Consider the following 17331-nt stretch of genomic DNA (forward strand, 5'->3'; position numbering starts at 1 on the left):
GAACATCTTGCGGACGTAGTAGGTTCAGGATGCTTGATCTATGAAAGTGTCATAGTGTTATAAATATTTCATTCTCGCTGATCAGAAAATCTTGCGGACGCAGCAGGTTCAGGATGCTTGAGCGATGAAAGTGTCATATTGTTATAAACATTTCACTCTCGCCGAACGGAACATCTTGCGGATGTAGTAGGTTCAGGATGCTTGATCGATGAAAGTGTCATATTGTTATAAATATTTCGTTCTCGCTGATCAGAAAATCTTGCGGACATAGCTTCAGGATGCTTGAGCGGTGAAAGTATCATATTGTTAACACTCAATTCTCGCTGAGCAGAACATCTTGCGGACGTAGTAGCTTCAGGATGCTTGAGCAATGAAAGTGTCATATTGTAATAAACATTTCGTTCTCGCTGATCAGAACACCTTGCGGGCGTAGTAAGTTCTGTGTGCTTGAGCGATGAAAGTATCATATTGTTAACATTCAATTCTCGCTGAGCAGAACATCTTGCGGACGTAGTAGCTTCAGGATGCTTGAGCGATGAAAGTGTCATATTGTAATAAATATATCGTTCACGCTGATCAGAACACCTTGCTGACGTAGTAGGTTCTGTGTGCTTGAGCGATGAAAGCGTCATATTGTTATTAACATTCCATTCTCGCTGAGCAGAACATCTTGCGGACGTAGTAGCTTCAAGATGCTTGAGTGATGAAAGTGTCATATTGTAATAAACATTTCGTTATCACTGATCAGAACATCTTGCGGATGTAGTAGGTTCAGGGTGCATGAGCGATGAAAGTGTCATATTGTTATAAACATTTCACTCTCGCTGAGCCGAACATCTTGCGGACACAGTAGGTTCAGCATGCTTGAGCGATGAAAGTGTCATATTGTTATAAACATTTCGTTCTCGCCGAACGGAACACCTTGCGGACGTAGTAGGTTCAGGATGCTTGAGCGATGAAAGTGTCATATTGCTATTAACATTCCATTCTCGCTGAGCCGAACATCTTGCGGACGTAGTAGCTTCAGGATGCTTGAGCGATGAAAGTGTCATATTGTAATAAACATTTCGTTCTCGCTGATCAGAACACCTTGCGGGCGTAGTACGTTAAGGATGCTTGAGCGATGAAAGTGTCATATTCTTATAAACATTTCATTCTCGCCGATGAGCACATCTTGCGGACGTAGTACGTTCAGGATGCTTGAGCGATGACAGTGTCATATCGTTATAAACATTTCATTCTCGCCGATAAGAACATCTTGCAGATGTAGTACGTTCAGGATGCTTGAGCGATGAAAGTGTCATATTGTTATAAACATTTCACTCACACTTAGCAAAACATCTTGCGGACGTAGTCGGTTCAGGATGCTTGAGCGATGAAAGTGTCATATTATAAACACTCCATTCTCACTGAGCAGAACATCTTGCGGACGTAGTAGGTTCAGAATGCTTGAGCGATGAAAGTGTCATATTATAAACACTCCATTTTCACTGAGCAGAACATCTTGCGGACGTAGTAGCTTCAGGATGCTTGAGCGATGAAAGTGTCATACTGTTATAAACATTTCATTCTCGCATATCAGAACATCTTGCAGGCGTAGTTGGTTCAGAATGCTTGACGGATGAAAGTTTTATATTGTTATAAACATTTCATCCTCGCTGAGCAGGACATCTTGCGGACGTAGGTTCACGATAACTAAGCAATGAAGGCGCGAGTGCGGCCTGCATGTTTTTTTGTATGTTGTGTTTGACGTTTTGCGCACAAAGTCATCATCATCATCAGCCTAGTTACGCCCACTGCAGGGCAAAGGACTCTCCCATACTTCTCCAACTACCCCGGTCATGTACTAATTGTGGCCATGTTGTCCCTGCAAACGTCTTAATGTCATCCGCCCACCTAACTTTCTGCCGCCTCCTGCTACGCATCCCTTCCCTTGGAATCCAGTCCGTAACCCTTAGTGACCATCGGTTATCTTCCCTCCTCATTACATGTCCGGCCCATGCCCATTTCTTTTTCTTGATTTCAACTAAGATGTCGTTTACCCGCGTTTGTTGCCTCACTCAATCTGCTCTTTTCTTATCCCTTAACGTCACACCCATCATTCTCATTTCCATAGCTCGTTGCGTCGTCCTCAATTTCAGCAGAACCCTTTTCGTAAGCCTCCAGGTTTCTGCCCCATATGTGAGTACTGGTAACACACAGCTGTTATACACTTTCCTTTTGAGGGATAGTGGCAACCTGCTGTTCATGATTTGAGAATGCCTGCCAAAGGCACCCCAGCCCATTCTTATTCTTCTGGTTGTTTCAGTCTCATGATCCGGATCCGTGGTCACTACCTGCCCTAAGTAGATGTATTCCCTTACCACTTCCAGTGCTTCGCTACCTATCGTAAACTGCTGTTCTCTTCCGAGACTGTTAAAAAATACTTTAGTTTTCTGCAAATTAATTTTCAGACCCACCCTTCTGCTTTGCCTCTCCAGGTCAGTGAGCATGCATTGCAATTGGTCTCCTGAGTTACTAAGCAAGGCAATATCATCAGCGAATCGCAAGTTGCTAAGGTATTCTCCATCAACTTTTATCCCCAATTCTTCCCACTCCAGGCCTCTGAATACCTCCTGTAAACATGCTGTGAATAGCATTGGAGATATCGTATCTCCCTGTCTGACGCCTTTCTTTATAGGGATTTTGTTACTTTCTTTGTGGAGGACTACGGTGGCTGTGGAGCCGCTATAGATATCTTCCAGTATTTTTACATATGGCTCATCTACACCCTGATTCCGTAATGCCTCCATGACTGCTGAGGTTTCGACTGAATCAAACGCTTTCTCGTAATCAATGAAAGCTATATATAAGGGTTGGTTATATTCTGCACATTTCTCTATCACTTGATTGACAGTGTGAATATGGTCTATTGTTGAGTAGCCTTTACGGAATCCTGCCTGGTCCTTTGGTTGACAGAAGTCTAAGGTGTTCCTGATTCTATTTGCGATTACCTTAGTAAATATTTTGTAGGCAACGGACAGTAAGCTGATCGGTCTATAATTTTTCAAGTCTTTGGCGTCCCCTTTCTTATGGATTAGGATTATGTTAGCGTTCTTCCAAGATTCCGGTACGCTCGAGGTTATGAGGCATTGCGTATACAGGTGGCCAGTTTCTCTAGAACAATCTGACCACCATCCTTCAACAAATCTGCTGTTACCTGATCCTCCCCAGCTGCCTTCCCCCTTTGCATAGCTCCTAAGGCTTTCTTTACTTCTTCTGGCGTTACCTGTGGGATTTCGAATTCCTCTAGGCTATTCTCTCTTCCACTATCGTCGTGGGTACCACTGGTACTGTATAAATCTCTATAGAACTCCTCAGCCACTTGAACTATCTCATCCATATTGGTAACGATATTGCCGGCTTTGTCTCTTAACGCACACGTCTGATTCTTGCCTATTCCTAGTTTCTTCTTCACTGTTTTTAGGCTTCCTCCGTTCCTGAGAGCCTGTTCCATTCTATCCATATTATAGTTTCTGATGTCCGCTGTCTTACGCTTGTTGATTAACTTAGAAAGTTCTGCCAGTTCTATTCTAGCTGTAGGGTTAGAGGCTTTCATACATTGGCGTTTCTTGATCAGATCTTTCGTCTCTTGCGATAGCTTACTGGTTTCCTGTATAACGGCGTTACCACCGACTTCTATTGCGCACTCCTTAATGATGCTCATGAGATTGTCGTGCATTGCTGCAACACTAAGGTCCTCTTCCTGAGTTAAAGCCGAGTACCTGTCCTGTAGCTTGATCCGGAATTCCTCTAGTTTCCCTCTTACCGCTAACTCATTGATTGGCTTCTTGTGTACCAATTTCTTCCGTTCCCTCCTCAAGTCTAGGCTAATTCGAGTTCTTACCATTCTATGGTCACTGCAGCGTACCTTGCCGAGCACATCTACATCTTGTATGATGCCAGGGTTCGCGCAGAGTATGAAGTCGATTTCATTTCTAGTCTCACCATTCGGGCTCCTCCACGTCCACTTTCGACTAACCCGCTTGCGGAAAAAGGTGTTCATTATCCGCATATTATTCTGTTCTGCAAACTCGACTAATAATTCTCCTCTGCTATTCCTAGAGCCTATGCCATATTCCCCCACTGACTTGTCTCCAGCCTGCTTCTTGCCTACCCTGGCATTGAAGTCGCCCATCAGTATAGTGTATTTTGTTTTGACTTTACCCATCGCCGATTCCACGTCTTCATAAAAGCTTTCGACTTCCTGGTCATCATGACTTCATGTAGGGGCATAGACTTGTACCACCTTCAATTTGTACCTCTTATTAAGCTTCACAACAAGACCTGCCACCCTCTCGTTAATGCTATAGAATTCCTGTATGTTACCAGCTATTTCCTTATTAATCAGGAATCCTACTCCTAGTTCTCGTCTCCCGTCTAAGCCCCGGTAACACAGTACATGCCCGCTTATTAGCACTGTATATGCTTCTTTTGTCCTCCTAACCTCACTGAGCCCTATTATATCCCATTTACTACCCTCTAATTCCTCCAATAACACTGCTAGACTCGCCTCGCTAGATAGCGTTCTAACGTTAAACGTTGCCAGGTTCAGATTCCAATGGCGGCCTGTCCGGAGCCAGGTATTCTTAGCACCCTCTGCAGCGTCACAGATCTGACCGCCGCCGTGGTCAGTTGCTTCGCGGCTGCTGGGGACTGAGGGCCGGGGTTTGATTGTTGTATTCATATAGGAGGTTGTGGCCCAGTACTGCACCAGGGTGGCCAATCCTGCTCTGGTGAGAGAGTGCGTTACCGGTTCTGGTCACCGGGATCAGGCCGCACTCCAGGCCTGTTTGTGCAATTTTCTCAACACACGTTCTTTTTTGTATTTTCCGGTGGAGAATTGCGCTGCACCGGGATTTGAATCACGGTCCTTTTGCACTGGAGACGGATACTCTACCGTCCCCGCAGGAGTTAAATTAAAATTGGAGAATGGGGTTTTGCGTGACAAAACCACTTTCTGATTATGCACGCCTTAGTGGAGGACTCCGAAAATTTCGACCACCTGGGGTTCTTTAACGTGCACCAAATTCTAAGTACACGGGTGTTTTCGCATTTCGCCCCCATCGAAATGCGGCCGCCGTGGCCGGGGTCCGATCCCGCGACCTCGTGCTCAGCAGTCTAACACCATGACCACTGAGCAACCACGGCGGGTCCCGCAGGAGTTGTACGCCTCATTTAACCTACAGTGGTGCCCAATTTGATCAGTCAAGGTGGGCCAATCTGAGCTCGGTTATACCGCATGGATGGCACTCGGCTAGAGAACCTGGTATTTATGACCTGCACATGTATCAGTTTCCAATTCAACTATCAACAAGGGACTTCAGGTTATCCTTCTTGAATGTCAACTCAGTTTTTGTGAGCCAAGTTTTTTCTGAAAACGGCGTACGAGGTTCGTACAAGGTGTGGTTACGAAGACGGGGTAAGGGCTGCTACGAAGCAACTGGACAAGGCCTAATGCCCACGTGGTTTTGCTCCAGTTTGCCGGCAGAAAATGCAAGAAGAAATGCGGATACATCTAGTTGGCTCTACTAATTCAAGAAACTCTATGCCAAATGGCTTTGAAAATAAAGAATTAGAAATAATTATTTGGAGGCCTATCCATTTAACAGGCTGAATCAACTAACATTACTCGCAAAACTACAATGTTTTCAAATGCGTAAGCATTTCATTGCCTACCCAGCGAGAAAACATGTCCGTCACGAAAGACGAATCACTATAAAGGAAATTATATGCAAAACAATTGCTTATATGAAGGCTTTGTTGAAATATTTGGTGATGGTGGTTCTCCTCTCCAATCCTCTTTCTCGCTTTCCCAGTGCAGGGTAGGCTACCGGACTCAGCCTGGTTAACCTCCCTGTCTTTCCCTTATGACTTCTCTCTCTCTCATCTTGGTGATGGTGGAATAAAAGCCACCTTTATACTCACATATAGAGCCGACTTCGCGCTATATCGGCATCAGCATAATTCCTACTTTGCGAAATTTTAATGCCAAACATGCCACATCCCCGTTACGTTTCGGTGGTCGCGGGATGCGCGTTCCGTTCCAGCGTTCCTTCACCCAGCAAAATGCCACCGATCTATCAGGGCTCATGCGCATTGCCTTGCGCAACACAGGCATGTAAGCAGTCGATGACTCGATGAGAGGATGGTAAGGAGTAATGAGGGTTTTTTATGGGTCTCATCACAGAACAGTGGTTCGACGCGGATGGCTACTTCGCGAAAGGGCGATAAGGGCCTATATTGGCCGGATCAATTTTGATAATGCTAATAAGCACGAATAATGGCCGATAAGCGTTGGATAAAATCTGATAAGGACCGATAAGAGTTTTAAGGGTCGGATCGTGTCCGATAAGGTTGATAAGGACAGGTCAGGGTTGATAAGCTTTATACTGGCCGGATCAAGTTTCATAACATTGGTAATGACACTGGGCTGCATAGAGATGAACAAGTCGCAGTATGCTTACGCATACTTAGTCAACTCACAGAGGAGTACTTGCGTGAGCTTTTAGTTTCGCGTGATTTTGTTAAGGCTCTTATGGTCCTATTTTTTTTACAGAAAACCGCTTGTTCGAGATGCATCAGAAGAATCGCGTCTTCAGAAAATTACCCGAAGCGTTCCGCAGTCCGGAATACCTGGGCTAATATTGTTTATGGAAAGATTACATTGCCGAAATTGTCCACATTTCTGAGCACGCGAATTTCATAATTTTTGCAGACGCCACCACCCTTTCCGCTCAACTTCGCGATAACAATTTTCTCGCGTTATTACCTAATGACAGCTGGAAGCAATGGACTGGATGTGACATGGTAATTCTCAAAAAATAAATAGTGTAAAATCAAAGGTTCTGATCGTGGCCCCACGACGAATGCCGACTGTGGGGAAGTTAAGTTGGAAATTGGAATTCAAATTATTGGAATATTTTTGAGCGTCAAAACATTGGGCATGATAGTTGTTCAAAATTTATTGTGGAGTGATAATACTGAGGTTGAGATTATTGCATTTCGTTTAGTCGAACCATGTGATTTACCGTATAGACTCGAAGAAAACCTACAATCTCGAATAGATTTTTTACCAAGGGACATTTTAGGTCGTACAAAATTTTCAATATTGCCTGCAGCAGATAGCGACATTACAACTTGAACTGGATCGCTCTCAGACGTGGACATGTATTTGCGCAACCAATCGATTTGCATGATTGAATAATTACCAAAAGTTCCAAAATTATGTTTTCAACTTAGTTCTTTACGTCGCAAATCCTAATTTACATATTGTAGCGGTTGAAGAACTTGAATATGGCCTTGTTGGTATTTACTACATGACGTATCGACCGCTAAAGAAAGACGAGGACAGCGAGTTTAAAATAGATATTCCCAGGGTAGCAATGCTGAGCTTGGCACTGGTTTGAATAATTGCGCGTATATTTGGTGTAAAAATGCGCTGTTCTAGTTACCATCTTTAACACCACACCGGTTTACTCGGACAGGACAATTCTGATCTCGCTCTTCGTATTCGCTAAAGACGCCGAGCTCCTCAGACGGCTACGAATACGCCCCTCCCCCGTCCTTCTTACTCCATATAACAGGCATACTAGTCAACCGTCATTAAAAGTTTTCTATTATCATCCCCATTGTGCATTGAAGCAGAAAAAAGAAAAAAAAAGACTGGTACGACGTGGTACAGTTTCACACATTTTCATAATGAATATCTCGAAACTGACCTCATCTTTGGAATTTGTTCCAAGAGTATACACATCCAGTACACCTCGAGTACTCACTGGGCACTATTCGTATATTATAATAGGTATCTTAGAGCAGTTGGTTAAGAACATGCTTGTTTAATTTTTTAAGTTGTCAATTAAGCATTTGGGTTTCTCGCGAAAGTAATGGGCGCCTCTTTGTATAATCCAGCTTAAAGACAGAAATTGTGTGGTCTAACACAGGTGAATTTTAAAACGATGTGTATTCCGTAAAGAAAAGACAAAACATAAGGAACACCACTCGCCACTTTGGTACAATACTACGTCCAAGATCAAGTCGGAAAGTTAGCTCTATGCCATAAAAAAACTAGGAAATAAAAAGCTCGTTCGTCAAATTACCACTCTGTCATTCGAAGCCCATACATCTTAACTGTTTGCTGCGTTTAATATCATTAGTCTTCAAGGCTTGTATAAAGTTAATTTTCCCCTCAAATCCAAGGCATGTTTTGAGTATAACCATAAAGGTTTGCTGGCATTATGTAGCATTTCGAAGCCTACTGAAGTTCCGTACAACACTACGAAAGAAAATACTTAGTGTTGCCACTCTCGCGCAACGACATTGTGGACGTACACTTTTAAATATCTGCCTTCCAGCCTTACTGAATAAATTCTAGCTTGGTGGAAGTGAATCATATAACATGACAAAGCGCCAAGAGGCAGTTTTTTTTTCAAACCGAGCGCATTCCTTTCAGTGCTAACTATTATATGTCGTGACTTGCTTTTCTGCAGCGTTCATCTGTCCGACAACATGCTACCATACATGAATGTGCAGGCATGTACACGTTTCCATTACTTCAAGAATAGTATGATTGTTAGAATTCGTAACACGTTTGCGCCTACCATGGTTTTCATGCTTATAAGCTCTATTGGTTGTCTGCGTTCTTTATATGCGTTCCTAAAAACGTTAATATACTCTGCTCCTAATGTTTACCATAAGAACTTAACTACGGATTTCTGTTGTGTATTATCTACCTTTTCACGCATATGATAAACCTTAATGGCTAATTTTATGCAGTCTGAAGTGCAGACAGGCTAGGTCTCATGTAAGTCTACTACTTCTTTTCTTTGCCATGGATTGGAGCAAGAACCTTGTGGATGTACTAACCAGCAGCTACTAGTCCTTGTCCCGGCGTTCGTTTTGGAAATGAAATAGTATAAAAATTGACTGATTGAGTGATCGATCGATTTATTTATTTATTTATTGACTGATTGATTCGTATGTGACACAATGGGTACGGAGGTGAACTTTCGCAGGAATATCATCCAGAAGCGCATATCCCGGGAAAAAGTCATCAGAAAGGGCAGCGACCACGTGTCTGAGAACACTATAGCAAGCGAACAGGTCAAACTTTTATTGCCTAGACCGTTTGTTTCAAGAGTTGGACATGTGTCCAAAGGTTATGCAGAAAGTGATGTCTGTCTTCCGCGTCACTGAAAGTGCTTATATGCTATTCTGACAAAAAAAAAACGGTTCGGACATTGGCATGAACCGTCATAGAAGTTTCCGTGCGTTCTCTGGTCACGCAATTGTTGTGGCTATCCTTCAACTACATAGGCGTCTGAAGGCTGTTGGGAGCTAGGAAGCGTGATAATTCAAAGACCTGGACACCTTTTTGCCTATACCTTCTTAATATCTTTGTTTTCTCACAAGCGATGATAGGCTCTGAAGCTTGTCAATAATTTCTCAAAGTAATATCGCATTTCAAGGTAGAATTTTTAGTGTTATAATCAGTAACTTTGCAGAAGCTAAGCGTTCGAAAAGGAACATCTAAAGAAAAATCGAAACTTCTGCGTCTACGACATTATACTGGAATTAAATAAAAAGTGGACTGTCTGCAAAACAATAAGATGCACTGTTTTAAAACAAAGCTTTCTGTACCTACGATTTGCAGGTCTGGTACAACTAAGTACAAACATAAGAAACGTTTCTCGACTTATACATAAGGTCTTTTTAAAGATTCTAAGTAATGATTAAAAACAGACGTTCTAAAATAAAAGGACGTTTTTTTCGAGGGCATGCCATAAGTGATGGCGACCACGAGGTGACCGTTGATGCGTGGTAGTTAGTCGCTAATTCACCAAAATTCGTTATTGCCTTTTAAACGTTTAATTTTCAGCGGGCTCATTGTAACTGGCAAATTGAAGCGAGCTCTCCGTAGAAGCCATACCAAGCACGACTTCGCCCCTCAAGGTGACGTTCTACTTACGTCCCCAAGCAGCAGCGGACAGCCAGCGCAAAGGGGACCCGGCCTTCCCGCTGTCGCAGTTTTGCGCTCGCTGCAGCCTCCAAGTTTCGCTTTCGCGAGCTCCGATAGCCCAATTTCGTCGTGCCACAATTACACAGGCAATCGCATTTTTCTAGACTCCAAAGTTGACGTGGCATCTACGGAGCGCTCGCTTCAATTTGCCCCTTACGATGAGTTCGCCGACAGAAAACGTTTAAAAGGTAACTGACATTTTTTTTTGTTAATTAGCGACTGATTACAATGCATCCCCCGTCATCTGACTTTCGCCACCGCTGACGGCATGCTTCAAGAGGAACCCTTCTTTTATTTCAAAACGGATGTTTTTAAATATTGGTTAAGGCATCTTTGTAGAAAAACTCGTAATAACTGGAACTGCTTGGCATTTCCCCCTTGCTATGCGAAAAATCGCTGTCACGTAAGAGAAATAGAAACCCGACGTGGTTGCTCAGTGACTATGGTGTTGGGCTGCTGCGCACGAGGTCGCCGGATAGAATCCCGGCCACGGCGGCCGCATTTCGCTGGGGGGTAAATGCGAAAACACCCGTGTACTTAGCTTTAGGTGCGCGTTAAAGAACCCCAAGTGGTCGAAATTTCCGGAGTCCTCCACTACGGCGTGCCTCATAATCAGAAAGTGGTTTTGGCACGTAAAACCCCATAATTTAATTTTTTACAGAAATAGAAACCATCAATGTATATATATGTCTTTCGTTCTTTTTGTGCCCATAGATATGTTACTACCGTTAATACCTCGACAGGCATCATACGTCGTCGTAGTCCTCGTGAGACCGCAAGCTCTCGTAGATAAAGGCAGCAAAATCCCTTCGCTCGTCATCCGCAACCACTGCTACCTCTGTAACTCGTTTAAGCTTCGTGTGATTTAGATTTTAACGTGACGTTTGATCTCCGGGATTTTCAATTTGTTTGTGCTGTTTAAAATTTCTAATCTTAGGTTTACGAAAGGGGGAAAATATATTGTGGCCTAATGGCTAGATCACCGAGCTGTTTGCTGAGGGACGAAGGCTCAATTCTGCGATCGGACGCGTACTTTTTGTTACGAGACTCAAAACGAGGCGTGACCGGAACCTATTAGCAACCTACCTACCGCAATATGCTTACGCAACGCAAAAAACAGCTTTGCATTGGACAATGCTATACTCTGCAGACCATTTCGCTAATTGAAGTGCCGCGCCAGTGGCAACCGAAGATGCTCTTCGATGATTTTCTTTGGCTTTCTCGGCTGGGTAAGTAGCATCCCTATGACTCTCCACCTTACCCATGTCGTTGCGAATAACATCGCACCTTAACTAAAAGCTAAATGAGAAATGATAATTGTTCCTGTTCGAAGTCATAGGCACTTACCCACTAGGGAACATTAGTCAAAAAGCACAAAGTAAACGAGATAACTATTAAGAAACAGATTATTCTTAGTGTCCTGTTGACCGCATTGCTTAGTCGTCGAAGGTGTGCAGCGTCCTTTCCATTAGATACAGCGAATTCTTTACATATGGTGTTAAGCAGACCTAATGAAGACCGCTAAGAGATCCCGTCAAGGTGTGACGCGAACCAAATCATCAGTAAATGATAGATAAGCAGTCAGAATGAAAACAGCAAAAAGATCACGACGAGAGAGGGGGCGGGAACGTCCAGAAAAAAGATGGCTGGTGGAGAAAGCGCGGCGCGAATGGGCAGGTAAAAAAGGAAAGCAAGAAAGGAGGCAAGAAGAAATACAGCGCACAAGACACACTTGTGCATATCTTATACACTCTACACAAGTTTCTCTATCTTAAATGCTTTTCATGGTATTTCGGTATATTGAACATACTTTGATAGAGCAGAATTTTTGCTGTAACATTAATACATTTCAGGGTACCTTGCACTCAGTATTTCATATACTTAGAAGGAAAATCGAATCCGCTTAGCAAAGGAGAACAAGGCCGGACCACCTAGTTGCAACAGGCATAATTCCTTTGTTCAACACAAACATCAGCACAGAAACCTGTTTTACCAAGCGGTCTGATCACTCGCGGAGCTTACGCGCAGGATGATTTCATGAAGATTCAACCACACCATGTTTCTGCATCCCCCCTCCGTTTCCTTAGCCGCATTCTAGTTTTTCTTTCCCTATTGTAGCTTCCTGAAACGTGTGTATGTTTATGTTTTCCCTTTGGTAGCGCACATGTAAAAATCTGCTGCTACCGAGGCGCCTGCCTCGGGGTGGGCATGAGATTTGGTACCAAGTGTGACTTCCGTGGCCACTCTTAGCAATAAGGAGTCGTTGTGCTCTCCAAGAGAGCAGACTGTGGCTGACAGAGATAAACAGCAACGTGGCGGTGTTAGCTCAGCAGAGTGCACAGGCAGCTGTGACCACAGGCAGCTGCAATTTCGCCTCCGAAGCTGGATCGCGCGGTGTGAATGTTTAGAGACCGCGTGTTGCACGGGCATTCTCAGTTCTAAAATAAACTCGCGTCCGTCACATGACAATGGCGCAAGTTATGTGCAGTCTCTGGCTGCGGCTGTGGAATATGGGAAGCCGAGAGAGTGTCGCTGTGAGAAGGAGTGAAAACAATCCGCTTTATTTTGAATTTGTGCTGAGATGACGGTCGTAGTACAGGTTGCGGACTAGTGATGGAGCTGCCTGAAGCTATCGTTGGGTGGTCATCAAGCTGCCTCCGCCAAATGTTATTTGTACAGTTACCTTTATAATCGCCAAATCCGGCTGCATAGTGTAGTGATCCTCTTAGATGGTAGATCTATGAGGCTTAGTACTTTGCTGTAGGCTCGGTGTCACCAGCAATGCTTATGGGTGTCGCAGAAATGTGTCCGCAAGCGCCGGGTGACTAAGGTTCGAATCTCTGACTACCAACTTATTGTCGGTTGCAGTGCAAGGAATGAGGTAGAGTCGAGAATCGACAAACAAACAACCTTGAATACAAAGCACGAGGCATCTATAGAAGTAAATAGGAAGTTGTCTGCGTACATGTCTAAACTTAAGTCAAAGGAAGTGACAGCTGCTTGGAAGTACTCTGAGCTTCGTGAAATCTTCCTGTGGCATAATGTCGTTGTCTCGTCGAGAGCTTCTGTAGAGAAACCTTTCAGCATAAGGAGTCGTGTTTTTAAGAACAGAGGCAAGCCTCTGGCGAAAACGTCGAAAAGCAACTCATCTTGAGCACCAATACAGCTTCCTGTCAGGACATCGTTTTCTTTAATATACTGTCGAACTTCACAAGAAAATCTATCTTGAGAGTATCTTTAAAGTAACGAAATACTTTTTGTAAGTACTTATAACATTGTACCGTACAGTGCGAGCCAGTTAAAACCCCCCAAGTGGTCAAAATAATCCGTAGTCTCTCACTATACGACTTGCCTCATAATGAAATCGTGGTTTCGGCACTTAAAACCCCACAATTAATTTTCTTAAATTTATTACCCAGGTCAAATACTTTTCAGAATTGACTATATTGTACCCTACTCGAGAGCATCTTCGCGCTATGCTAAGTAACTTAAATACATTTTTGAAGTGCCTTATACAAGTTTGCGATGAACGAGTTCTCTTGCTGTCGCAAACCAACTGTAAGGATTTGACTTTGTTGCGGCTTATCTGAGTTAGGCGAGTGCCCTTAGTGCCACGACGCGCAAGACGCGACCGCTGCGTCAAGGTGACAGAAGCAGCACGAGACAGGTATTCTAGCGAACCCGTTGTTGGTTGTCTTTTCTTACTAACGATAGCTTCGGCATCATCCCGCAGACGGTAATAAACTCCGCGGTAATTATTGTGGAGTTTCGAAAGTTTTTGGTCCAATTGTTCAGTGCGCAAATATTAAAAAAACGCACACACATTGCCTTGCAAGTGATAAATTCATAGACTAAAATTTACGTTAGGAGATTACATTCGGGAGTTAGGTTAAACAGCATGTCACGTCACAGCAGTGCGTCAGTGTCTCTTACGTTTCTCGCCAGGCGGCTCCGTCTTGTTTATTTGTGTCTTATTCGTTTAAGTTATTTGACATAAGGTTCCTAGACGCACAATTTAATCGCCTTTGTTTTGCTTACGTCCTCAAGAACACACTGGTGATTAAGCAAATCAGAAAGTGTTTGACCATATTTATCATTAGCCATAATAAGGCACACACAAGTAAATACAAATGTACGCACTATTCTACAGACTTTACACTATTTTTACACATAGTCGCCGCACTGGCTCAAGCATTTCTTCCATCGAAGCGCTAAACTTGAGATGCCCCTATGGTAAAGTATGTCCGGCTGACTGTGGAACCACCGTAGGACTGCTGTCTTGCCTTCATAGCCTTCTGCGAACTCGAAACAGCACCACCTCGCACTTCTTCAAGCAAGACATTTTTCGCCATACGTGAGCTGCATTTCCCTGTGGATTTCGATGGGCGTTCGTCCCTCGCTCCATAGAAAACGAATCACACTTCGTTGCTCGTACGCCGTGGACGTGTAAAGCAAAGCCGCCATCTTGAATAACTGACAGCAGCGCCTTGCCGCGGAGCTACCGGCAGATAAGGCCGGGCCGGTACAAGAAAGGTCCGCTGCTTGCAGTGGATATGTTGACTTCGCATTTACATCTGTAATTTGGCCCATGTGATCAAGCTATTTCGCCATTCAGAAACCTTCTTTTCGTACTTTTTTATTTCCTCGTTGCGATTCTATTATTGCTCTTTCGTAAAAATTATGCCACGTTAAAAATTTTTGTTTCACCACAATCGGAGTTGGTATAAAATAAATAGGTGGAAATTTTAGTGTACTTTTAAGGCTACCAAATTCTGCGTTTGAATTCCTTATGAACTTTTTTTTTCTCGCGCTGGCGATGCACTGGGAGCGTCTAATGCCTATTCTATTCTTAGGATAACGGCTGTAACTTTGGCACACGAGCAAGATTCGCCACCTTAGAATTACTAAACCGTCAATGAATGTTCATGCTCGAAGCTCAACTTCTTGTCTGCCAGGCGCTCGCACATTCATTATGCATCCTTAAATTGGTACTTACTTTTCACCTTCGCAGTTGCCGTCTACACTCTGTCCACCATGTGGAATAGTCACGCAGTTGCCAGTATGCAAAAATATAAAAATTAGCAGAGTAACTAAGGGGCCTCTCGGTAAAGTCATAGCGAGGTTACACATGAACGTCGCGTCAGTCTTGACTGAACGATTCAGACCTGTCACATCTCTATAAAACCTGTTTTGAAAGGTCATGGGCATCTAAGGAAAGAGCAGATGGGGTTACCAGAAAACCTGACAGCAGTATGACGTTTTCTTCTGGGTAGAGACATATGCTTCAAGAAGGCGTTGCCACAAGAAGGAAAAAGTTCAAAATCCACACTTTGCCCTGTCCGACATTACAAGCACCGGACGCACAAAGACAAGTTGAGAAACGGTAGTTTCGTCCTAGTAATAGAAGGAGTTATTGTTCAGAAAAATTATATAATATTTCTTTGAGTTCAGCAGACCTTGAGGGTTCTCTCCCATAAAAGCTGGGTACTATGGCAACTAACTACAGGGAGAAGAAATAAGAATTAAAAGACGTGACAGCATTACGAAAACTGCGAGATAAAATAAAAAGAACTATTTTCCTAATAATGAAGACACACTACCGTGGTGACCAAAAACCTAATACTCGCAGGTTTTCTGTCCTGGGCTGCAAGTAATTGCGCGTGGTTACATTATTACTGAATATGCTTTGGTCTGCAGCAGGGTTGATGATGGGAAGAATTTTTTTTTGCTAAAAGGACAAAACTCTGTACAGGAAAATCAGTAAAGAGCAGGATTATGTTTTCTAACAGGTACGAGCACCTGCTATGTACGAGCACTTGTTGTACGTACTCCTAGAGTACGCATAAACAGGTGAACATGGTTACAGCCTCGAAGCCTGCTTCGGTTTTCATTGCGATTTTATCCTAATAGTGAACCCCAGGAAAAGATTGAGTAGATACGCAGTGCGAGGTGAAAGCTGATGCCCTTGTGCTGCATACTTTCGCCAATCTAGAAATTCAAGAAGAATGTTGTCGATGTTGCGCACACAGGAGCACTCAAAGTTAAGCGGCGTGCTCTGCATAGAAAACAATTTGCATATAGCACTTCTAATCGAAGCCAGTCAAATTAAGCTCGCTAATTTTCTCGGGAGATACCTTGCGAGATAAAATTTTCCATGCGGGTTAATTTAACGTAACAGGCATCGCTTTGCCGTATTACTGTCACACTTCTCCAAAGAACAGCAGGGAGACACTTATAAATTATCAATATGCAACTTCGCGGAATCCGAAAATAAGTCCTGTCGTTAAGGCTTGTTCATCTTTTGCCTGATCTCTACTATGTAAATCGACGTTGATAGGCACAGCCCCCGAAAGGCTACAGACTCGCTTCTACAATGCTGTGGGCAATTTTTGCGCTTTTATAGGTTCTCCTCGCTTTTTCCCGATAGTTTGTCCGCACCAATGACCCATCCGCTTCTTTTTGTATGTTTGAAGTGAAGTTCGCAGCTTCAAAAAGATCACGAAGTTACAGCGTTGTAGAAAAAGATAGATGTGACACTTTCTACGTTTGCCTTTTACCAAGTCGGGAAACGCAAACGCTATACGTAGATATTCAGCAGAGGGGCAACCAATTTATATTTTCATTATTCCACTGTGCCTTGCGTAGAAGTGCCGATGGATTTTATTCAGACTATCACGTTGCAGCTTATATAAGAATAACTTTCAATCGCACAGTGTCGATGTTTTTTTTTATAGTGACCATGGTTGGCAAATTGGTGCTGCGGCGATGACTTGCCGCAAGTTCTTTTGAGGGTGAGTGGCCGTCCATTGAAGCAGCTCACGAAAACGAAAAAAAAAATGTTCAGTGGCAATTTAGCAGTAAATGCGAGAAAATACGCTAGCAGTACGTCCCACCTCTTTGGCGTTCTGGATACTCGATTTTGTTTCCTAAATTTAATTTATTCATACTGTAAGCCCTTAGGGATTATTAAAGGAGTGGGTACGGTAGAAAAACAAAAGGAGTGTATTTGTGAGGTAACTGAATAAATAAATAAATAATAAATAAATGATTAAACTTGCAAGAAAAGAAAGTAGGATCATTTCTCATACATCAGTAGCGCGAGATTAGACACAAAAGAAATGTCGAAGACGCAAAGTGCCTTCACCTCAACTTGCCACACACACACACACACACACACACACACACACACACACACACACACACACACACACACACACACACACACACACACACACACACACACACACACACACACACACACACACACACACACA

General features: G+C 43.4%; 1 protein-coding gene across 3 annotated transcripts in view; it reads right to left on the minus strand.

Annotated features, from left to right (window-relative positions):
* The window catches only part of LOC142557036 (putative serine carboxypeptidase CPVL), a 41961-nt gene extending 26765 nt beyond the window's left edge, over positions 1–15196 (minus strand). For all 3 annotated transcript variants that reach the window (XM_075668584.1, XM_075668583.1, XM_075668582.1), the window contains exon 1: positions 15054–15196. Coding sequence is in view for 2 of the 3 variants with exons in the window: in XM_075668583.1 (XP_075524698.1) it covers positions 15054–15187 (134 nt within the window). In the remaining variant the exon portion in view is untranslated. The remainder of the gene's footprint in view (positions 1–15053) is intronic.
* Positions 15197–17331: the final 2135 nt, after the last annotated feature.

This window comes from Dermacentor variabilis, chromosome 9 (genome assembly GCF_050947875.1).
Source record: "Dermacentor variabilis isolate Ectoservices chromosome 9, ASM5094787v1, whole genome shotgun sequence".
In the NCBI taxonomy this organism is placed as follows: Eukaryota; Metazoa; Arthropoda; class Arachnida; order Ixodida; family Ixodidae; genus Dermacentor; species Dermacentor variabilis.